General features: G+C 39.8%; 3 protein-coding genes across 4 annotated transcripts; 2 read left to right on the forward strand and 1 right to left on the reverse strand.

Moving 5' to 3' along the window:
- Positions 1-10,005: 10,005 nt before the first annotated feature.
- Eaf (ELL-associated factor) lies at positions 10,006-21,547 on the forward strand. Its single transcript, XM_002049751.4, has 8 exons — positions 10,006-10,078; positions 11,186-12,261; positions 12,334-12,426; positions 18,610-18,748; positions 18,826-19,004; positions 19,067-19,154; positions 19,217-19,661; positions 19,719-21,547. Exons 2-8 carry the CDS (start codon positions 12,132-12,134, stop codon positions 20,127-20,129), a joined length of 1,485 nt encoding a protein of 494 aa, XP_002049787.1. The 5' UTR covers positions 10,006-10,078; positions 11,186-12,131; the 3' UTR covers positions 20,130-21,547.
- A 214-nt stretch (positions 21,548-21,761) lies between these two features.
- LOC6625700 (serine/threonine-protein phosphatase alpha-2 isoform) lies at positions 21,762-23,406 on the reverse strand. Of its 2 annotated transcripts, XM_015174351.3 has the most exons (2): positions 23,026-23,168; positions 21,762-22,945 (listed from the first exon to the last, which is right to left on the reverse strand). In XM_015174351.3, exons 1-2 carry the CDS (start codon positions 23,060-23,062, stop codon positions 22,257-22,259), a joined length of 726 nt encoding a protein of 241 aa, XP_015029837.1. In that variant the 5' UTR covers positions 23,063-23,168; the 3' UTR covers positions 21,762-22,256. The 2 variants fall into 2 exon arrangements, with proteins under 2 accessions (XP_015029837.1, XP_070066229.1); XM_070210128.1 differs by having other exon boundaries at positions 21,762-23,406.
- Positions 23,407-23,695: 289 nt separating this feature from the next.
- On the forward strand, positions 23,696-24,803 carry Glo1 (Glyoxalase 1). Its single transcript, XM_002049749.4, has 5 exons — positions 23,696-23,897; positions 23,969-24,105; positions 24,168-24,254; positions 24,311-24,424; positions 24,490-24,803. The coding sequence occupies exons 1-5, from the start codon at positions 23,826-23,828 to the stop codon at positions 24,614-24,616; spliced, it is 537 nt and encodes a 178-aa protein (XP_002049785.1). The 5' UTR covers positions 23,696-23,825; the 3' UTR covers positions 24,617-24,803.
- Positions 24,804-24,844: the final 41 nt, after the last annotated feature.

The following is a 24,844-nucleotide window of genomic DNA, read 5'->3' on the forward strand; positions in this document are numbered from 1 at the left end:
AAACTGAGAGGAGAAAGGAAAAGACGAACAAACTAGACTCTCGTTGAATCATTTTGCACAAACTTGACTATACTCTAACTTATCCAATTGTAGCCTGGATGATAATTCAACTGTATTCAAATTTGTAATCTTTTCGATAATGATGACAACTTCAATAATTTAAGTAGAATTTAAATTAAATGTACCTCATATATTGTCCATCATCAAACGGATAAGCATGTATATATTATGTAAAGCTTATTTGATATGAATTTGATGATCAGCCCGACATTTATATATCATTACGGACCACCCATGCAATAGAAATCGACGAAACGGAAAAACAAATGAAATTACTGAGAAAAGAAAATAGTTGATTAGATTTACGAATGGGCGACAGGCGCCAGCTTGTTTAACGTATGTGGGAGTCGATCTTCGAGATCTTCAAGACTTGACTCAACAAATTGCATATCGATTACATTGCCCAGGGTTTTTGATTGTTGGAAAATATATGAAATTGGCCATTCAACAAAATTTTTGGCGCCAGTCCCTATCATAACAATGCCCAAAATAAGTGTCAGGGCATTAGGGAATCATCAAATTTACATAATAACAGATCGTGTTTCCAGACGGGCAACTGGCATTTGGTCACCAATAAAACGGGCAGCGACAACAGTTGGAAATGTCAAAATAGTCAAGGGGACATAAAACAACAGCGTTAAATAAAAAACGATCCCGCAATATGTTAATGAAATAGCCCGATAAAAATCTTGTACAACATGAATGAGAAAATGACGCAAACGAGATGCAGCAGCGATCAACACCACATTCTGTGGTTAATCTGCTGTCCGGCGAGCAGATGCGGTAAGTCGTCGTCATCTGGTTGATCGGGGGGGGGCCTGACCCCGACCCTACTACCATACCATTCCCTGGGTGTTAAAAATGAAGATAATAACGAGAGTGGCGCACGCGCCGGCCAAACTCTAGGAAAGTCACCTGCTGTGCCGCTCGAGAGTTCGGCGTTGCGCGACCCGCCTGTTGGTTAAACAAAGCCTGCCCCTGCTCTCTCCTTCCCTGCTGCTCTAATGAAGCAGCGCCCCCACAACTGGTGAAGCATCGAGTCGGGGAATTATTAGAATTGATAAACAAACTCAAGAGTTTCATAAATTTTAATAGTCTTGCAGCCATTCCAAAATATACGCACATTGTAAATCATTTGGAACTGTATAGTCGGGCATCGAGTTATTAATTTAGTTGAAATGATTATTAATTTTACGTCATAAATCTCGGCCAGCCAGACGCTGCTTGAGCCCAGCCCCAGAGATCACGAGAGAGAGAGAGAGAGAGGGAGAGAGAATCGAACTCTACGTGTGGGTAATTAGCTTTGAATACCTGAGCTGACTCTTGACCAAATTGCGTGCATTGTTGTGCCTGCGGGGAAATGGGCCATCAGAGATAAAAGTCAGTTAAATGTAGTCGATAAAGATAAGGCCCGTATAGAGAGACAGATGTCAATTTTGGACTCGGACTTCTCGATTTCTCTTACGATCGCAACGTACAAAAAGAGTTTAACATTAAGCAAGCTTTCAATATATTTATATTTATATTAAAGGCAGCAGTTAACAGTATTCTGTTAATTAACATACATCTATCTACGATCCATTGATAAGCTAACCGATATACACACAGATAGAGACGAGCCGTCGTCTCCTTACTCTATGTTACGAATCACATCAATGAAATAAGCATTTCATTAATATCAATCCTACACATATATCATCATATAAAATATTATTATTTAAGGAAAGCAATTCGGTTTTATGTCGCAACGATCAGGCAGCCATTGAAAAGCTGGATAGAGTATAACATAGTCGGTTACATCCGATTGCCTGTTAGTAAGGGTATCAAACCTCTCTCTATTTAACACATGTTTTATGGTTTTCGCAAGGATTCAGCGACAACTTTTTCTTCCTGTAAATACTTTTGACTTTATAAGGAAAAGGAGTCAAGTTTTTTACTCTACCCAAATCCAATACCATTCCGTTGTACTCAGTGCCAGCAACGATACGAGGCCGGAAACCTAAAAGTTCACTGACACGCCTCCTCCTAAGATGTGCTCCGGCCAAATTCAATTAGCACGAGCACGAGAGGGGGGCTGGCGCAGTGTACGGGGCCGGTTGATTATGCAATTGCCATGTAATTTGCCACAATTATTCATATTAAAAATGAGTTAGGCTCTTCAGTTGGGGCGGCACGCGGGGCTGGTGGCACGGCGGGGCAGGCGAGCGGGTAAGAAAATTCACGCGCAGGTAACTTTAAACGGAGACGGGCACGGCATAATAATCGCCGGCACATAAATATTACACACATCGGACAACTGAAAATTATCTGCTTCACTCACGAGCCATTTAAATCAATTTTACACTTCGGATTTCACAGGCGGCCAGAGCTAGGCGAAAAGGATACAAAGCGGCGGGGTCGGGAAATTGAAATTTATTGAAAAAATGATGACAAACGAACGAAAATAAGCGCATGCACCAAGCCGCAAGCCCCAAGCCGCATGCCGCATGCGGCAGCTGCAAGGTGGTCCCGGAGGTGTGACGTGAGAAGTTGAAATTTAAGGCCAGCACATGAATATACGATCGAGATAGGTACTGATTAGGGTTGCCAGGGCTGCCGCACATTCACTTAACCCAAGACAATCTATCAGATACTATACAGGATAGTTTATAGGATAGTTTACTTCAAACTTTGCTATAGTTTAAGAGTTTTTGCGGTCTTCGGCTATGTTCAGGATCTTAGTATAATCCGGCTGTATATGATCATGTTTTCTTATAACTCATACAATGTTTTAGATTAATAGTGAATTTTAGTTAGTAAGCTGTTAAAAATGTAGTTGGAACAACTTATATTCACTTGAATCAAATAAAATGCAAATATTGATTAAAAATAGTAATTAAAAAAGCAATGAATAACACGCTGTAGCGTACACTTTGCGCGCGCTTGGCAACTCTGGACTTGCCTCACATTCTGTTGGTTGGTGTCATAAACGTCGTCGCAGTCCGCGTCGCGGCTGGGCCCCCCCAACTTGGACACTTTGCGAAACGTTTAAACCAACAATTACGCGAGCATAAATCAAACAGTCGAGTAGAGTGAGAGCCGGGCCAGGCGGGCGGTCCAGGCGAGAGTCGCGTGCAGCTACGAGCCGAGCGACGTGACGTTCAGCCTGTGGACGCAGGAGACGCCAGGAGACGCCAGGAGTCGGCATCGGGACTGACTGGCAATGTTGTTGCTGCCGTTGCTGCTGCTGCTGTTGCTGCTGTTGCACGCCGCGATGAGGATCTGAGATGGTGAATGGAATGTTACACCAGCAGCCAGACTGCCAGCTCCGACACCGACACCATCTGCTGTCACAGAGGCAACGCCTCAGCTCCAGTCTGGCAATAGCAGCTCCAGCTCCAGCTCCAGCTACAGCTTCAGCTTCAGCTCTTTCCTCATTGGTTTCAGGTGTCAATAAATAATGCGCCGTGTAGTCGCAGGCGGCGCGGCACTTGCTGATCTCGTTGCGATTAGATTGGGCTCGGTGTCAGGGCCGTCGCTGCGCTCAGCGAATTTAAATAATTTTCAAATTAATTAAACACTTTAAAAACAATTTGCACTGCCGCCTAATTGAACGCCGTACAAGCCGAGGCTGAAGCGTAGCGCCTCGGGCGAATGTCCAACTTGACCAGACTATGCAGCCAGCTCTGGACGTATCAGACGATGCTTGGACTTCAATTTCCAAAAGGGAGTGGGAAATTCTAATCAAGGCTGTTAACCTAACAACAAAGTTGTGTTACTTCAGCTTATGGCTCGAGCAAAGGTCTTGTCTTAAGGTTCGATTTGTCTACCTTATTAATTTTGTACTTTCTTCGTTCTCATTTATCTTAAGTTATTTTTTTTAATAATGAGATATATATATATTATTTATACCATCCGATCCGCCTTACCATCATTAAAAGCGAACTTTGTGGAAAATCACGTGCGGCGTATTTCACACCTTTCGGAAAATCCGCTCTCTTGTGTGAAAACTGCGATTAATTTTAAAAGTTCATTTTCAAATGCCTTCAAGATTTCGTTCTTTTTTCGAAGAACAATATTTGAATCCTGAGCCTCCTCCAACATCAATCGAATGTTTCTTGGATTTAGGATAAATTTACATATCTTTTCTATTCCAGCTGGGATAAGGAACGACTCTTGTGTTTTCCCCACGTAAGCCCATTCTAGTATCTTGCTTGTTTCTGTGACAGCAATACAGAACTCCTCCTACTTGTTGATGGCCATTTCGGGTCAAGTCAAGGAAAGCAATTGCTTAAAGCAGCTCACATGACTTTCCCGATGTTCAATTTAATAAACATTTTGGCAGTTATAAATAACCAATTTCCTTTACTGAATCCTGCGATTGGCTACCCGAATTTTGTTGGTGGACGCAAAACCCACACACAAACCCAGTTGCCCCGTTGAGGGGCATTCAAATCGAAGCCGTTGAATAAATCAACGCCACAAATACACAAAAATTGAATTGTGGCCATGGCTTGCGGCGCTTGACCGGCTGCCCCCGGAACGCAGTGAGCCGGTCCGAACAAGCCGGCTGCCAAAGGTGTTAATATTCAATTAAAATTCTAGGGATACAGCTCGAATGCCTAATAAATTAGCGCTCAACAAGCGACTTGCCAATTTCAATTTGTTTTCGTATCACTTTTCTGCGTCTGTGCCCCGACAGCTCCGACTGGAAGGAGGCGGCGGATGCCCGAAACCGGCTGCATTATTTATTGAGCTGCGCAGGTGGCAAGGGTTGGCAGTCTGAACAAGGCAGAGCTGAGATTTCCAATGGACTGGCGTGTTGTTGTTGCTGGACTTTATGAAAGTGGTGTGATTTTTTCACACATTCACAGAAAAATATATTTTTGAACCGAACCGGTTCGAGTCCGGAACACCAAAAAACTTGAAACCCTTTCCCTAAACCAAACCCAGTTACATTTATAAATAATTTAACTTAATAAAAATTATAATCAATTATGAAATTGTTGAATTCTCTATGAATATTTAAGCGGTTGCAGTAAAGTTTTTAAGCGAACCGGTTCGCTTCACAAGTTCTCACAAGAACTTTAAGCCAAAGCAGTTGCTCACAAAACATTTCGGCTGAAAATCAAATTAAACAACAAAGCTACATTTATGAAAAGTTAGCTTAGGGCTGCAAGCTAGTTGTGAACCGAACCTATTCGGATTTTTCTTTAAATGAGTCGAGCCTTAAGCCTAGCTAGTTTCTCAAACAAAAATCGAATCGTTGCCCAAACCAAATCATAGTAATACAAACAAATCCTATAGAAGGCCCAGCTCCAAGATTTGAATAACTTAGGCCTAAACTTTGAAAGTATCTAACCATATTTAATAGACGCTCAACTTGAGCATGATTTTGGGGTTGTTTTAATTGAATTTCGAGAAACTTTGAACCAAAACAGGGAGTTGGTTCCGCTCGTAAACCGAACCAGCGTGTAATTGGTTCTGCAGCCCTGGTTCGTGTGTGCATGTCAGAGATTGAAGAGATTGAAGCGCTAATAAGCCAAGATGTCAAATGTAAACAAATCTACTTCGATCCGAAACGCGAACATTAGCCGTTCACATTTCGCCGCTGCGATTGGTCGAGTGCCTCGTGCCACAGTTGGCCCGCACTGCGTGTGATCTTGTAATCGATGTTGTACTTAGTCGGACAGTTGTACTTACACCATGCCACGGCACGGCACGATATCGATTTAATGGACCCACAGCCGCAAATGGAAACGATTGACGGCACACACCATGCTCCACGCGAGGAGTGCTGGACAGGCGACGGCTCTCAGCGGAGCCGAGCTCGAGTTGGCGATGGAGTTGGACGATATTTATCGGCGATATTGTGATTGAGACCCGTGGGGTCGACTGTGCTCAGAGCTCGCACAGTGGGCAAGTTTCATGTTTATCGCCTAAAAAAAAAAGTCTGACTGCAAACTGCAAAGCATTCAAATAAAATAAAGCTCAATGAATGAGCTGTCAAGGCAGATTCTTAATTTTCAAAAATATATAAACAGGTGCACTAAAAGGAGCAGCCCTAACTGATTGAACCTTCGCCTTATTCGCTTCCCTGTCCTCATTTAAAAAAAACCCAAACTCAATATAATTTTTTTTAAGTGTTTCGACTCCACAGTGCGTGTACCGCATCGCCGCATGAGGTCCACATACACGTCTCTTGCTCTGAGCTGGAAACATAATGTTGCTCGTAGACACATACTCGATACACGCACACTGTGCGAATCATCATTGTTGGGGGTATTCCGCTAACAATTGGCTGCGGGTTGGAGGTGGTAAAGACATACGATCGCTGATTGAGCTTAGGCCGTGATTAGTTCTAATTGTTGCACACCTTTTATACATAATTAACAAAAGTAAATGAATAAAACAAAGAGAATATCATAGATAGAGACACGCAAAATTAGAATAGATATTTTTAAAATGAAATCAATGAAGCAAATCTATTTTTATTTTCAAAGGATGTTTCGAGAAGTAGGAAACATTAAGTTTTTGCGAAGATCTTTGAAAATGAATTTCGAGCCGAAAAAATTACTTTCGTACAAACATTTCCACCTATTTACCACACTTTGGCGTGATTTCTTTTATTACCAATCAGCCTGTCAATTAGTTAGTCTGTTGAATGTATATCGAATTGAATTCAATCTATATATTTTTAATTTATATTATTTATTTTTAGTAAAAATGTATCATTTTCTACCATTCCCGCAGGGAATATCATGTCCCAAGGAAATTAAAAGCGAGCACTTGGAATCGAGCCTCAGGACACCCTATTGAAGTTTATATATACTAATCAAAATAAACTCTGATTAAAAGGTTGTATGCTACTTTTAACAAATACTACGATTAACAATCTTTGTTGTGGACTCCAGATATTCATACAAATTGCCATTTGGTGAAAGCCTAAACTCATTGAGAATTATAGAAAGACAGAGATCAAAACCGAACCGAAGTTCTTCAATCTTTGCAATTTTGAATTTTAAACAAATTTATACAAAATTCTCGCCATTTATATTAAGAATTAATGAAGTAATAAAGGCGAAAATGATTAATTTAATTTTTAATTAATAAAATTTAATAAAATTTAGTAAAAGAAAGTGCGCACTTACCTTCCTTATAGGCCCATAAAATGCCTGCAACTCATATAATACAACCATTTGCCTTCACTCACGACGAAATGATGGCAAACATTTATGCATTTCACATAGTATTCATTATTTATGGCCGCCGACTTTGTGTCGGGGCTGTCGCTGGTCAAAGGAAAGTCTGGCAGAGGCAAAGTCACATTAGAAACATTAAAATAATTTCAAAACACATAAATTTTGAATTATTGCCGCCGAACCGACTCGCACCGGGACCGTGCACATCGTAGGCGAGTTTTAAAATCAATTTAGTTGGATGGCAACTGGGAGCAGGAGTGCCTGGGATGGGGGATTGGGATTGCAACACGGTGCAGTCTGCTGGTGTTTGCACCATAATTAGAGGCAATTTCGAACGATCGTGCGAATGAGCTGCCCGGTGGGCCGGCGTTGCCACCCCGTCGGCGCACGCCCCCCCCGCCCGTACGTACGTTTCAGTCGAGAGGAGCTTCCACTTAAATTGATTTATGTGCGCCTGATCGGGCGCATTTGTCAGGCCGTCGGCAGTTGGCAGTCGGACCTGGTGCTGGCTAGTTGCTTTCCAGTTTTCTGCTAATTAAATTTGCATAAGTGGGCGCACTTTTGACAGTGGGCGTGGTCGCCTATTACAGCTGCTTGCCACCGATCTCAGGTAGCACTTGGAATTGTGCACCCTTGTGCGTGACCTTGGCCCAATTCTAGTCTAGCGCTAACAAGGCGTAGGGTCAAGGGGTCACTGGAGACAATGCGATGTTTAATGAAGGGCTCACATCTTGGCATTTGTCAACGGTCTGCTCCTGCATTCCGTTAGTTTCTCAGGCTTTTCCGGACATTTGTAATTTAATCAGCGCAACATTGTCTATGTCGTGTATCTGTGGGTAAGAATTTGTATTTTGACATTTGCCGATTTTCTGACGATTTTTTTTTTATTGCTTTCGATTGAATTTCTAGAAATATACACGTTATACTCAAAGTGGGCCAACTAACAAGCAACCTAACCTTAAAATGAGGGTAACTAACGGTGAAGCCAATTACAAGGGGCAAACAAAAAGCAATAACAAAATCAAATTCAAACATGCACACGTATGCATGCATGCGTGTATGTGTATGTGTGTGTGTGTGTGTTTTTGACAATGCAATAAATGAGCAACTTTTCAAAACGAAAGTGTCGATAGGTGGCGGTTCGTACATCCAAACAACAACAACAACAACAACAAGACAACGAAGGAGAGACAGAGAGGCAGAAAGCAAACGGTAGCTAAAGAGGAAGTGCCATAAAAATGCAATTTTAGATTTCATCAACTGATAAGAAAAGTTTTCAAATTAGCCACAAAATGGAATATGAAATGCGAATATTGCGAATGAAAACTGTAAAATGAACAACACAACAACAATAAGAACTTATACTCATATGCTTGATTAGAAAACAAAACAAGTGTGCTTTAATTGGCTATACCCGACTACCAGCTGCCCTGTATCTTAATATAATGCACTTTTATGTATAAAACAATACTTTTCATATACTTAGGAAATATTATGCACCAAAAGGTGTCTCTAATTTCGCGCTTACAAATACGAACTAAATATATATATATATGTATACTTAATGCCAAGTCAAAGAAGTCTTCTGCTTGTTGCATACATTTGCACAAAACCATTATACCCTTTCTTTACCTACTTTCAATGGGCTGAGGGTATAAGAAGGACGACAGCGAATAGAGAACGCTTAACTAACGGAAAGGCAGCCGCTGCCAGTCGGCCTACAAATTGCTGGCGTCACGCCAAAATACCGTTAGAAAGTTTTATTTCGAACGTTGGGCTCCATCATGTTCCCGCGACCACCCACGCCCACGAGCCGCCCCCGCGTACCGAAGGGTATACACAGTATTCACAGCATACTCTAAGCACTGAGTACGGTAAAAGTATCAATTTCACTTTATCAAATGGTAACAATCGCAGTGCTAGAGATTAAAATAATAATCGAAAAGGATAAGAAAAACGAAAGAAAGCAAAGAAATGCGTTCAAGCAAACTGTCGGCGATGTCGGCCAATCTTAAAGTGCAGATCAATGGCAGAGCAGAGCAGAGCAGAGCAGACAGCAGCAGCAGACATCGCTCAACATAATTAACGCCGTATAAAAAGAACGCGCTCGGATTGGCAACAGCATCCGCATTCCGCATTCGGGTCCAAACAGTAGCTATGCCAAGGTAGCTGATGCGGCGCCTGCTGGATTTGTCCAAATGTTAATGATGATCCCTACAGTTCACATTCAAACGGAGAGGGTAGTTGTCAGTCACTGTGTGAGTGTGTGAGACAGAGAGAGAGAGAGAGAGAGAGAGAGAGAGAATATTCATGATGTGTGTGTATGTGTGCGTGCGCGTCGCCGTCGTTTGTTTTTGTATTTAATCATTGCACTGGTGCTAATCCTGAGGGCGGCATGTTGTTTGTTTTGGTTTTAGGCAGATTTGCCAAATGCTGATGGGATTTTAATTACGGCCCGCATATGACATTTGCTCGAATATGTTTCAAAACAGTTAATCCAAATCATTAAGTTATATTAAAAGCAATAAGTTTTGAAGCTTTACGCATCGAGTATTTAACCCTATTATTTTTAAATTGTACATTTAAAACTAAATAAATATTAACGTAATTCTACTTTCATAAGTGCAGCACACATTCACTTGCACATATTTTAGGCAGTCTGGCAGCTCTGCCGCGCAGTGTTGCAAAGCGCTGAAATTGAAAATTATTAACCATCACTTGCTGGTTTTCAGTATTTTTTGTATATTTATTTGACCAAAATTGTGGCTTTTTTTTGCTTTCCGTAAGCAGTTGCAGTCTTAGTCTTTAACAAGTCGTTCGTGGGTCGTGTAAATAATGTAAGAATAATTAGCAGTTTTGTAAGAGCAAAAAAACCCAAAATACAAGTGGCAAAAATTTGATTTAGACACATGTTTATATGCGACAAATGAAATTGCTCAGCTAGGAGTTATGATGCGGACAAAGGCAACAGTAGCAGCAGAATGCACACCAACACACACAGATACGCGTACATATAGCCATACATATGCATATGTATATTTTCCGTCTACGTTTCAATTTGATTTTCGGAAATTTCACCTTCGCTTTGCTGTTTTCGGCTATTTCAAACTTGTTTTTCAGCTGTGTCTGTTTCATAGTCTCATTTTTTTTTTCATTTACCTTTGCCAGCCGCTCACTTTTTTCGTTTGCTTACGTATTACGTGTAGAAGTGTGCGTGCGTTTCGCGAAATTATCACTAATTTGCACTAAAATGGGTTGTAAAGTGGCATAATTTGATGCGTATTCAAGTACGTACGTACATACATGCACACATGTACATGTTGTATATATTCGCTCGTATAAGACTTGCTATGTGAGATCAGCTGTAATTTACATAAAGAAATTGGCAACGCTTACACGGCACGTGTAAGTGTATATTTTACCTATGTATGCGTGTGCATATGCATGTGCTGGTTCTGTGTGTTTGTGCGTGTTATCGCAAAAGTGCTGTGCTCGTACATACATACATATTGTATGCCTCGAGAGCAAATTTGCCATACATAGCTACGTTCATATGTATTTATGGAATGTTTATTTGCATTCGCATTTAATTGTGTGTTATATCGATAAAGAAAGCACACTTGCGACAATGTGCACTACGAAGGCGACCAATCGTGGGGTCTTTGCAATTGATAAATATTAGTGGAATGCGCTTACGATTTACATAAATAATGCGTAGTTGTTGCGAAATGTGTGTCAATATGTGAGACAGCGACGCGTCAAACCAGCAGGTGCAGCTGGCCAGTGTTGTAAAACGAAACGAATACATATGCTATGCTTGTATTTATGTGTTCGCGCGCGCGTGTGTGTGTGCGTGTGTGTGTGTGTGTGAACAGTGCAAACATATGGCAAAAAATGACAGAAAAAGAAAAACTTCAATAATAATTGTTGCATTCTCTTCGCAGCCCCGCAGTTGCCTAACAACAACTGCAACTAAGACTTTAAACTGACTGTAATGATGGGATCAAAGCAAACGTAACTATGCTCCCAGCAATTACGCCGACTCGCACGAGATTCCAGCACCAATGCCAAATGTGACAAAGCGAACGCGTGAATGCCGCCCTGAAGGAGTAGCAAACGAAGCAAACAGAAATAGAAATCAAATTACGAGTAAATCAAGAAGAGCCACTACAACAACAACAACAACAACAGCAAATTCGAATCCACACACGCATCCCCGGCCACGGAGCGTCACATCTAGAAGACAATATAATATAATTTTGATTTACTTTAATTTCGTTTGCATCGATTAAAACGTGTTTGTTTGCGTGCAATCACTTTTTCCACCGTGTCCCGGCGTGTGCGAGAAAGTCTTGCAACGTACAAAACAACACGTTGATAAGCACGGCCGCAAAAATTCCCAAATCCGTGGCAACATCCAAACTGCAGCGCCTCAAAGCCAAAGCAGCTGCAAGTCAACACTACGGTGGCGGTTATCGTAAGTCCGGTAACAGCGGCAGCAACGGCAGCGGCGGCGGCGGCGCTGGCAGCGGCGCTGGCAGCGACTTAACTAATTTCACAACAACAGGCGGCTACAACTATCAACGCGGTGGCGCTGCGGAGGAGCGTAGCTTTGCTGCAACAGCGGCGACGTCGGCGTTGGCGTTGGCGTCTACAGCTGCCGACACTGTTGGCGACAAGTCATATCACTACAACAACAACAACAACAACAACATTAGCACTAGCAACAACAACAATTATCAAAAGTCAAACTACACCAGTGCCAATTATAATAATCAGACCCAAACAAACCACCTGCCTTACCAGCCTACACCATACTCCTCCTCCCACAACAACAACAACAACAACAACAGCAGCAACAGCAACAGCTGCAGCGGAAACGGGGGAACGATGATGATGACCAAACAGAAGTCAACGCTTACCGAGCGCCTCAATATTGGCGGGGACGAGGTTCGCGAGCTTAAATTGGGCGCCACATTCAATCCGAAAAACACATCGACCGCATTTCACACAATCAAATGTGAGTTGTACACAAATTCTTGTAATGTTAACGCTTGCTTACGTGTGTTATGCAATCGTCTACGATTTCCAGATGACTTTAAGCCAGCGAGTGTGGATACGAGCCGTATGGCAACTGTGGATGTTGGCTCCAATAATCAAGTTACTGTTACCGTGCCAAATTTAGGTAAGTTTCGAGACAATTCCACACAACCATCTCCAAATAGCGTGTGGAAGCGAGTTCAAGTCCTTTAGAGATGCATTAGATAAGTTAATAATCGTTTGCTGTTATCGCAGTTTAATCGTGTTTCGATTTATCGATCACCAGACAATGTAGAATTCCGATTAATTATAATTGAATGTAATTATTCTATCGGAATTTAAAACTTAATTATCAACTATCAATTGTATTTCGCAGAGTATTAAAATGTTATGAAACCATGTCTATTTATCGGTCAATTTAACCTAATGAAATATCGATTGATGCAATTTCGATAGATTAATTCCCATTATTATAGATGATATTGATATCATTAGAATAGTGGGAAAATTAGCTGGTAATTCCATGACTTTTAATCTCCGTAGAGTCACAGACTTACGCAATTAGCATGCTATTAAGGCAGCACGTGTTATTTGCAACAGAAAGAGCCGAACATGTTTGAGTGAAACTCAGTTTGATGAATCGCCAAAAAACGTTCAGGAGCAGAATTAAACAGGAAAAGCATTTAAATAATTGCCACGATAATGACACGCAATCAAATCAAATCAGCGCAAGAGCTGCCTTTTAATATTCAAATCAAATTACATACTAAGTATGCTAATAAACAGAACTTGTTCCCCGAATGCTGACAAGCTGCGGAATTGCGTTTATCGACTGCGTGCACATTAACCCCAAGCACAGCTGATCGACCCGTTCACTAATTATCACAAGCTCGGAAGACTTCGCATTCCAAATGAGTCACAGCTGTGCAGCTAGCCAAATATATGGAGCCACACTCGATAAATTCCTGCGCATTTCACCTAATGCAAGTGAAATAAACGTGGAACGGCAAAAGAGTGCTCCCAAACTCTAAATACATTTATGTATCCATGCACTTTGGCTCGACTTGCCTCTCCCTCTCTCTGCCTCTTGTCGTCTGCCTGCTGATGACATAATTTTTTGCGGCCAAACTGCTCACACGAACAGCACACAAATTAATAGTTTGCCTAATGCATTACTTGGCTCGCAACGACGACAAACATACAAAACTGAGAATGCGACGACTGAGCTCAACTAAGAGATACCCATTACCATAAATTCGCTAGGTATTATACGATATTTACAATGTAAAAGTATTATTTGATTAACAAGTTTTTACTGGGAGCTAATGAGAATGGATTGGGAGTGTAGGGAGAGAATCAATATGCCAGTTATCGCTTATATTTATATCTAGGTACTTTGCGGTCTCTGAGCTCGATGTCTGCGCGAATATCAGATTCGATAAATGTGCAGCAAGGGAATTGTCTATCTATTTATACCTTAGATATGCAGCCCATATGCATATTCCTTTCTTATGCTTGTTAACATAATACCCGTTCGACCCAGTTTTATTAGTACAGGGTATAACGACAGCCCAGTCGATTGAAGCACAGAAACGAAATTACATCAAGTCAGGCAAAATGCAACGAAGCGTTCAGGTTTTTTTTTTATTTAGCTATGCTCTTTGTGTCCAGACAGACGCAGTTGTTATTATGTTTATTTAAAATTTTTACCTTTTTTCAACTAACTCGGTTTAGGCAACGCTTCGTTGATTGCCGTTGGCTTAGCTGATGATTCAACGACAATTGACAGTCGGTCAAGTGTACTTAGTTGACAAACAAACACTCAAATCTATTCAACTATTACGCATGCAACTTTCATAGTTTCCTTCATTGGCTTGATTAATAATTCTAGATCTAGAACTAAGCTCCTCTGATTATCGCCCTGCCTAAAGCTGCAATTGCAAAACTCTAGAACTCTTAAAAATCTAGATTTCTCAAAATCAAAGATTTTAATTTCCCGCACGCAGTTCACAGTTTTGGAGCGACTGTCCGCAAATTCCAAAATATTGGATTGCTCAGTTGGTTTTGCAGCGTTGCAGATTTGCTCGACCAACAGAGTGGAACAGTCCTTGGCTTCTACTTTGCACAATCAGCTGTTATTTGTTAGCATTATGATTGCATTTAATTGCTTAAATAATCATATAATTGCTTATTTGTTAATTTAAGCAAGAATCGTTTAAGATGCCCCCCCTTGAAAATGCCGACAATCGCGACTGACTTTACGAACTAGTTGCACATTTTAATGTGTTATTTATTTGGCTTTAGCACTAGTAAATTCCAAAATAAACAACTATTTATTGTGGGCTTAAAAAACTTGCCAAAGCCAAGTATACTGTCAATAGAGTTTTAGTTATTTTTTCCTCTGAAATTCCTAACTTCTTAATTGTTTAAAATTGTGGCAACGCTGCGTCGACCAGCTGGCAACGTTTTATCACAGAGTTGCCATCAACATATGAGACACTTAAATAATATGCAATTATTTAATAATCATGGCATTTAATTGCATTAAATTATTAATCGTCTAATTTAACTGCATACATTTAAAGTTGTTTGTTTTCAACCCAAGAATTTATAAATTAACAAGTCTGCATAGCTGTTTCAGCTAACATGAACTTTGCAGTGAACGTTAAATTTACCATGTACCTAGCAAAACGGACCAACATTCACCAAATAATCGTGTGCTTAAAAATATTTGTATTAAACTGATTGAAAGAGAAATGAAATGCAACATATTCAAATCTGTGTCGATCTCTACCGTGTGGGCGTTTTTTTTTTTCTGCATACTCTACCCGCAAAGACACGGGCACACGTCCACATTCCACCTGACGGCCAGACCAGGCATTGTCGCCGCTCTGTTTAGAATTAGCATATTCTTTATTTGAAAGACATACGTATGCTATGTATGAATGCATAAACGATTCTTGCAAGAATTTATGTCTTTGTTCCATATTATTTCCGTGCTCTCGAAAATTTTCTTTATTGTGTACTTTGACCCAATATCACTCTCAACAAGCGCTGGCGGCTATTTTAAAGCTTTGTAGGCGCACGTGCCTTATATACCTGTTTATCAGATTGCCAATTTAATGCAGTTCCTTATTTTTAGCATGGATGCTACAAGAAGTGTTTGTTAGTCGAGTTGTTGTTTCTAAAGCATACACTGCCTCTTCTTCATCTTTTAACTTTAACAGATTAGGCTGTTAAGAACGGAACCGCTTTGCTATAAGCTATGGCAATAAAACGGACAGTTGGAAAAATATGCTAAAGCTGGACTCCAAGTAAACCTCCGCCCTTGCCAATGCGCTTTTGTTGCGGTTCAACTGATTTTATAAGTACATTTGCAACTGGTGTGTGTGTGTGTGTGTGTGTGTGTGTGAGTGTGGGTAAAAAGGGGGTATACTGATTTTGTGCAACCCCAAGCACACAAAAGAAATGTATTCTTATCCTATTTGCAAAAGGAATATCACTTTTTGGAAACGAAACTGTTATAAAGATCGTTGCTATAAAAAGGTTTTTCAAGAATGAATGTGTGTGTTGATGTACATAAGTGTATTTAGAAAATGTGCGAATGAGTGACATTCAGTTTGGAAACAGCGTGCAAGGTATCTGGCAGTCAGTTACCCTGGACTAGATCAATCTTACTTGCCGTATCTCTTTCTGTTTTCGCGCTTTTGGCACGTCGCTCAGTGTAAGCGCTCTGCATTTTATTGTGGAATTTTCAATAGTTGTTTCTGTCTAGGGTGCTTATACATACATACATGTATGTACAACTGCATATTAACATGGGTGTGCATGTATGTGTGCGTGTCTATATAAAGAGAAGAAAACTAACGGTAGTCTTCGTTTTCGGCCAGCTGTTCTGCGATTGCACTTCCCCACACGTGTGGGGAGTGCATATGTATGTGTGGGGAGTACATATGTACATACATATGTGTGGGTGATTGTGTATGTTACGTGGGAGCGCGCTCTCTTTCTTTCTCACGAACTGCTGGCACGCACATAACGTTCTGTGCTTTTGTGAAACATACGAGCTTGTGCGATAAGCACTTGAGTTAAGCAAGTTCATTATCAATTGCATAGAAAAAGGAGAGAATGACCCTAAGGAAGTACACTGAATATATGTATATGCCCTTTGAGAACATACATATATACCCTATTAAATACGATTGCAAAAATCTAGCTCTGCTTATCATTATTATCTCTTGACACACTCACTTAATTACGCCCACACAACGCGAATGAGGCCTGGCATTAAGCTTATACTAGTGTTAGGTGCACTGTCAATGCTTACCTTTCAACTTACACAGCTGAGCACGTAGCTAAGTACACACATTAATGCTATTTACTTGTGGCAAAGCAAATTCCAAAAGCACAACCGGATTTCGATATACGATTTCGTTGAGTGTTGTTGTTGTTGTCTGCTCTGTTTTTGTTTGAGCTTCTGTTGTTGTTGTTGTTGTTGTTGCTGCTGCTGCCTGGCACACGCTTTCATTTTATTTGCTTTTTGACTTGTGCACTGTAATTGTAATTGTAGTTGTAGTTGTTGTCGCTTCGCTGAGTTTTGGCAGTCACTGCACCGTGCATTCAAACTGTAAGTGAGAGCCGGGCAACAACAACGCGATTATTCAACAGGCGAAAGGCGAATCAAAAAAGAAAAAAGAAGACAAAAAATGATTAACCACCAAGCAGCAAGCCGAACAAATAAACAGTTACAATGACACAGAGTTCATGTCAAATAAGTAAACAAAATAAATCGCGAAAAACTACAATTGCAGGCACGCAAATAACCTTGGTATTGATACCCTAGCGAAAGGTATTACTATTTTGTCACGCAATTGAAGACGTCAACAAATAACCTTGATCACAACGATCTTTATGTTCGTCCGACTGTCTTTTACAGATATAAAAATAAAATACAATTTATAAACTGACAAACCAAGAAAGGCAATCTATATATATATATATATAGATGTATGCTTGCAAGGGTATTAAATCTTCGTCATTCAACGATGCGTTTCCCGTGAACGTCAACGCCAAGTGTATGTGTGTGCGTATCTGCATATACAAATACACCGAGAAATGAATACTCATGTACACGCACACACACACATTTACACAGCACATTTATTTATTTAATTGTTCTGTTAATCATTATTTCTCTTTTATTATTTTTGATTGTTGTTCTTATATTAGTTAAATATCACAGAATTGGATTTTAAAATAATTGTTTGTGTTTTGGATTAAACCCTGCAGCATAATTATATACGAACAGTGAAAGATGTCACACTAGGCGATACCCTGTACTCATCTACCGTTTCATATATTCTAAAGAATTCTTGAATTCATTTAATTAAATATTACATTTTAAATATTATTTTAAAATGCAAAAGCTTTACAAAATTTGTCGTTTTTAGTTTCAATAAAACTTATATTTTTGTCATATTATTTTATGACAAATAATATGCAAATTATGAGAATATTCAAACAAAAATATTGCATTTACTATGTAGAAAGCTGAGCAAAATATTGATATACTTTATTTTTGCTTACTTTAAGCTGCGTTTTTTAACCAAAGTTCGCTTTATTAATTGCCATTTTTTTCAGTGTAGGTGCCAGTTCACTATTTTGGCAAAAAAATGATTTTGCGAATTAAACAAAACACTCTCCAATGCTTATCAATTTTCATTGAATACAGGGTATAACAAATTGTATATAATTAAAGTTTCCCCCATTTCAATTACTGCTTGGGGCATTTGGCTTAACGGATTGGGTTAAGCACCAAAGTTTCGTGAAAAGAAATTAATTTTTAAGTGACTGTTCAAATTTTTTCTTAGACTCTGAAGAGTTGTTGATGTTACTTTTTGTGCGATTCGGTCTCTGGATATCTTTTAATGTGGCGTACAAATTCCAGAGTACATTTAACACACACATTTGTGTATGGCGATATTGTATTACACTAAATATTGTATTTAAGGCATCGTGTTAATATCCGCCGTAAATTTACATTCACTTTTGAAGCAAATGTGACTTGCAGCACTCTTAATTTGGCTCCGAACTCGTTTGTACAGCAACAAAAAAAAATAAATAAACAAATGACAAAGTTGAACAAAACTTCGTTGTTCGAGAGAGAGAGAGAGAGAGAGAGAGAGAGAGAGGGTATACACATGTGCTTTAAATATGTGATAGGAAGCTATATATAGGATTTTTGAAGATATTTGCTGAGTCAGTCACTCGCCAGAGAATCAATAATTTGCATTTTGACTAAACATATTTCTTAAAATATTCTTTGCAGAAAGTTCCGGTGTGCCTCAAACAGTTTATAAGGGTAATCACAAAAAATATACAAAAGAATGCCTAATCATTTTCGACAAGGAAACGGGTGCTATCACGTTAGAAAGGCTAAACCACAATATACAAGTGAAGAAGACAAGGTCAGTGGTAGTTGAACAACACTTGATGGCATTTGCACGTTGCCCAACACTAACACAATATTGCACACAACTTACAGAAGCGAAGTGACAAACAAGCCAAGCTTGATGTCTGCTACAAATGCACCCATGTCTAATGGTGCTCCCGTTCCGTCCTCGGCGGCAGCTGGAACTGGATCGGCGGGAAAATTGGAAAACAGCACCATGCGCATTTCATCCAAAACGAAAGTGTCCACGGGCAGTCGCCGGAACAACATAAGTAAGCACAGTATCTAAAACTTTTGATAATACCAGCTAATCATTTATCGAATGGTCTTTCAGTTGATTTTAAGCCACGTAATTCGCCCATGCAGCAGAGCTCACCATCACGTCCAGTGGCCTCGCACAGGAGTCCGCAATCGGCGCCAGCGTAGGTTTTCTACTTTCTAACTTTGGTGTAAGGCGCTATATTGTTTTTTCTATTTTATCTAGTTGGCATGCCAACAATGCCCAACAGACATTGCCTAGCATACCAATGATAATGGACGATGACGACTTTGGCCTCAGTGCTGCCCTGCACAATGGCAGTCAAGCGAATATATCGGGCTCTTCCACAGGCTCCTCAGCCGGCCAGCCGGACTATGCGTCAGTGCACTCAGGAAAGCAAAGGCAGGCGACGCCGCAAGGTCACGCCAAACGTCAGCAACTGACTCAACGCTCCAGTCCTCCCATGCAGCAGCAGCAGCATCAAAATTATGGCCGAGGCAGCAACAACTACGCACAGCAACAACAGCAGCAGCAGCAGCAGCAGCTTCAACAACGCGCATCCTTTAGCCATAGCAATCATAGCAACAGCATGCCCATGGATATGGATTCACCCACACATAATGAGCAAACCGCACAGTCTATGGCGCAGGCGGCTGCCGCGCTGGAACAGGTTTGTCCCCTCAAATACTGTAAACGAACATTTCTAATCCTATGATTTAATTTGCAGCAAATTGGTGGCGAACTGAGTGCATCCAGCTCAAGTTCGGAGTCTGATTCCAGCGACAGCGATAGTGGTAGTGATTCTGATGACAGCACCGAGGATGATCGTCCCAATCATCATACCAATCAGCAGCTGCCGCCAGCGCAGCAACCACAACATCATCATATGCAGCATCAGCAGCAACAACACATGCATCAGCTGCCCAATCTGGAACTTGGTTCTGTATCGCCGGCCTACAACAGTCATCATCATCATCAGCAACAGCAACAGTCGCATCATCATCATCATCATCAGCAGCAGCAACAACAACAACATCAGCAGTCCGGCATTTATGCATCAAACGGTGGCTTTCCCAATGACTTGCTACAAAACGATCTGCAATTGTCCTCAAATTCTTCCGATGATGATGACGATTAGCCTTTTTTAATTGTAAACCATTTAGTTGTAATCTATATGCCTTCATTTGAGTACTTTCAAACAAATCAAGAAACTAACATACAATAGCAATAGCATACAACAAAAGGAAGAAAACTATAGCAAAAACACTATTAATTATTGATATTCATTCTCTCTGCGTTTTTAAGTTGAAATTATTGAATGGTGAATTTAATTGCTAGTGAAATTTTTATAAATAAATTCTTAGTTCTATGATTACGCATACATACATATAAATATACTAAATAATTTTTAACATAATTTTTACAATTTCCAAATGTGCTGGAGAACATTGAATGCAAAAAAAAAAAAAAAAAAACAGAAGAAAATAACAAAACACGAAACACAATTGTAATTGTAATGCTAAACGTACGTTTGCCAATAATTCAATGTACATTAATTTTAAAATTAAATCAAAGGTTATGTGAAATTTGTTGGCAGTCCTGAAGAGTGCGCGCAATGTTTATAGATTTACAAACAAACAGATGACAACAAAAATTATTTAGTTTCTAATAGAACCACATAAATATATAAATATATATACAAACACACACACATACACACACACACATATTATATATATATATATACACGTGTAATTGTTAAGTGAGAAGAACGATAACAAAAAATGACCACAGCGGATTTTTGCCATTAATTACGCATTTTAGTCTAAGCGATTTTCAGCTAACATTTAGATGTAACAAAACACTTTTTGACAAACAAACAAAACACCAAAAGAGACGGACAACAAAAATATATATACTTATATAAAAAAAAAAGAAACAAAAAAAAAAAACATGAAAAAACAACGCATGCTTATATAAATTGTACATTGAGTTTATGATTTGTATTTTATTTTTGTTCTTTGCTTCGCTCGTTTTAGTCAAGTTAATTTAATATATGCGATTTCTTTTGTCATTGTTACGCAATAAAAAGCTGTATGTTTAATTTTCAGTAATTTTGTTAGCCGATATTACAAGTATTTAATATTTAATTGCTAGCGCCTTCTTATTAGTTCACGTTAACTATTGTGCGGTATGAAGACATCTACATATGTTCTTAGCTCATGTTTTATTTGAATTTATTTGTAATTTTTTAATTAATTTGTAATAACTATTATTATGATTTTTGTTATGTGCTTGCAATAATTAAAAGCAAAGAAACGATGTGGAAAAATAAATATGCATTGAAAGAACGATCATTTTACTTATTGTTTCATGTTCCCAACCTATGTACATTATACTGCAGATTTATTAAGCAGCAGCCACTTTAGAAATTGCAATGTTTTTTAGAATTTTGTGGTGCAATAATACTCATAATTCGACTCCTTCCAATAGAGAAATGCACTTAAAAAAAAAAAAAACACACACACAATCAAGTCCACATACAAGTTTTTGTTAGGATTTATACTTAATAATAGCATTTAATTTGCCAATCACGAAATATGAAATGCATTTGTAAAAAAACCATCCAGAAGTAAAACGACCAACAGCCGAAACGTCTACACGAAGAGAATAATACAAATTATTTTTTTAATACGAAAATATAAAATATAATGTGTAATGTAACAAAGTATGTTAATTGATTTCCAATCCATAGATAATTTCATTTGGAAATTATTTTTATGACACCAAAAACTGAAAGACAACAAAACGATTCTGATAATCATAAGCACAAGCCTAGAACTAATTATAATTACTTATACACACGAGAGGGAAATACTATTACAATGAAAATCAAGCAAGTAGTTTAATTGATAAGCAAATGTACGCTATATATACTTATTATAACGATATACACACACATATATATATATATATCCATACCGTATACACACAAACGATACAGATACCGAACTACTCGGAGCTGAGTATCAGTTGACTTAGTTTTAGTGAAGTAACAACAAATCAATACAATGACAAAAGCAACGTTATGTAAATAGTTAAGAGCAGAAACCATTCACACAGAGAACATGCCCTTGAAAATGCCTTTACCATGTAAATAGATGAGGATTCGGAAGTGAGTTATGCAGCTTGAATGCCGATAACAATTAAATAAAGTGAACGAATTATATTATATAATTGACGCAGTTTAACGTGTATTGATATGCTAGATTGTTTTTTTGGGATGCTTCTCATAGGCATTCGCATCTGAGAACTTCAGGACGCCAGTTGAGGCCCGTGCTTGCGGCTTTAGGATTACAAATCGACAAACTAACGAGCTGTCCACAGTCAAGACAGCGCCAGCGTTGTCGAACGTATTGCAATAATTGGGCGCCGAGAAGATGGTGACCAGTTTGCGTCCGGCAAAAAACTCGTAACCATCCTCGACCACCTGATGGGCTCGCACTATCAAGTTGAAGCCGTGCGATGTGAGAAATGAGTCAACGATGCTGGAACCAAAGGTGACACTGACTCCGCGATCGTTTACTCCCCAGCTTTTGGTGTTTTTATCGGGATCCGACCAGAGTAGGTCGCACATCAGGCCCGACACCGGTACTTCAGTGGGTCGAGGCAGCGCGCGTATCGCCTCCAGATCTTTCAGTTCCGGACTGAGTCCGCCGTGACAGCAAAACAACTTGTTCTCCACAATTGCCGCCACCGGCATGCAGTTGTAACAGTCGACAAAGGTGCGCCATAGCTTAATGCTGTAGCGTCGCTTGCACTCGTCAAAGAAGCCGTACATACGATTCACGTCCGAGGATTCGTGATTGCCGCGCAGCAAAAAAAATGTATACGGATATTGCAGTTTGTAGGCGAGCAGCAATGTTAGGGTCTCTATTGACTGGTGTCCACGATCTACATAGTCGCCAAGAAAGAGATAATTAGCAAGGGGTGGAAAGCCGCAGTTTTTGAATATGCGTAATAAATCTTCATACTGTCCATGTATGTCGCCGCAAATGTTAATGGGCGCATTCAGCTCCAATAGCATTGGTTGATTCAGAAATAGTCCTTGAGCTGCCATACACAAGCTAGTTAGGGTGCTCTCGGAAAACGTAACGCCGGACAGGGGTGATTTGTTGGTCGACAACTTCTCTATGATATCCCTTATATCTAACGAGCTTAATTTGATACTCCTTGACCAGCTCGTATTAGTATAAGACATATTTCTTTTTTACTACTTGAATTTGATTTTGAAACGGTTTATTGTTTAAGCTTGTCCAAAAACGTTTTTCAACACTTGTTGTGGTGCACACTGCCTATCGATGTATATAATGTGTTATCGATTAAATAAAAAAAGTTCGCCGCTTGCTTCGTGTGGCAGAACATTTTTGATGTTTATATTTACAAAATCTTGCATATCCCTTCCAACAGCAAAACAGGTCAATTGTGAAAACTTAGCTATTCATTTAATTTAAGTTTTCAATCTAAATCAAATATCTTGGATATCGTTGAATTTAAATTTAACGGCTTTTATGCTCAATTCGAAATTAGCAACTTGTTGTTCAACACAGATATTTGATCAAATTGAAAAAGAAATTTTAATACAGATTTATAGACTGAAAAAATGTGCAAGCCCATAAATATTCTAGAAATATACGCTGCGACCAGCTGAGCGAACAGCTGTTCAATGGAAAACAGCTGAACGCGTACTTTGCCGAGCAACGCGTGCTTTTTTTTTGCAATAAATTGAACTTTTGGCAATCCGACAGGTATCCACCGGTAGATTTCGAAAGAAATGGGTGATGTTACGGGTCTGAGCAATGCAGAAGCCGACGAGCTGTGCAAAAAACCAGATGCTGCAACCAAGGTGAGTTCATTGTAATTAATCGTAGGAATATAGACAGTGAAAATAAAAAAAATGGGAAACCATTTCGTCAGGACTTTCTGTTCCAACAAACCATGTACCGCATCAAGGATCCACGCAAATCGCTGCCTTTTTATACGGGAGTTCTGGGCATGACGCTGCTGGTGAAATTGGACTTTCCGGAGGCAAAGTTTTCCCTCTACTTCATGGGGTAAGCTCAAGTGGCAGCAACAAACATATGGAAATTAATAAGCAACTGAAACTTTCGCACAGCTATGAAAACCCCGCCGATGTGCCCAAAGATCCCAAGGAGCGACGAAGCTGGGCAATGAGCCGCAAGGCCACCATTGAATTGACGCAGTGAGTGCTCTTAAGTTGCTTGATTGATTTGATTGATTCATTGAGCTTAATTGCAGCAACTGGGGCACTGAATACGATCCGGATCAAAGCTATCACACGGGCAACAGCGAGCCTCGCGGCTATGGTCACATCGGTCTGATGGTACCCGATGTCTATGCTGCCTGCAAACGGTTGGTCCACATCTCGCAGCTCTCACACGTATATACATATTAAACCCACCATCTCTTCCATATAGCTTCCAGGAGCAGGGCGTGGAGTTTGTCAAGAAGCCCGACGATGGCCGCATGAAGGGTCTGGCTTTCATCAAGGACCCGGATGGCTACTGGATTGAGATTTTCAATGCCAATACCGTGCCGAACTAGAGCAGGGCCATATTCAGTTTTAAATTCTTTTGCACATTTGTTTTTTTAACCAATTTTTACACACTTGTTTATGCTCGTTTTTTTCTATTTTTCGTAAAGGCATTGCAGTTGAATTTCGCAGTAAATGTTTGTAATAAAATCACAAGCCGTATTTGCGAATGGCGTGACAATTGTCGATAGCATCCCACACTGTCTACGTGCCCAAGTTTTCATTCATAAACTCGATGC

Source organism: Drosophila virilis, chromosome 5, assembly GCF_030788295.1.
Source record: "Drosophila virilis strain 15010-1051.87 chromosome 5, Dvir_AGI_RSII-ME, whole genome shotgun sequence".
Classification (NCBI taxonomy): domain Eukaryota; kingdom Metazoa; phylum Arthropoda; class Insecta; order Diptera; family Drosophilidae; genus Drosophila; species Drosophila virilis.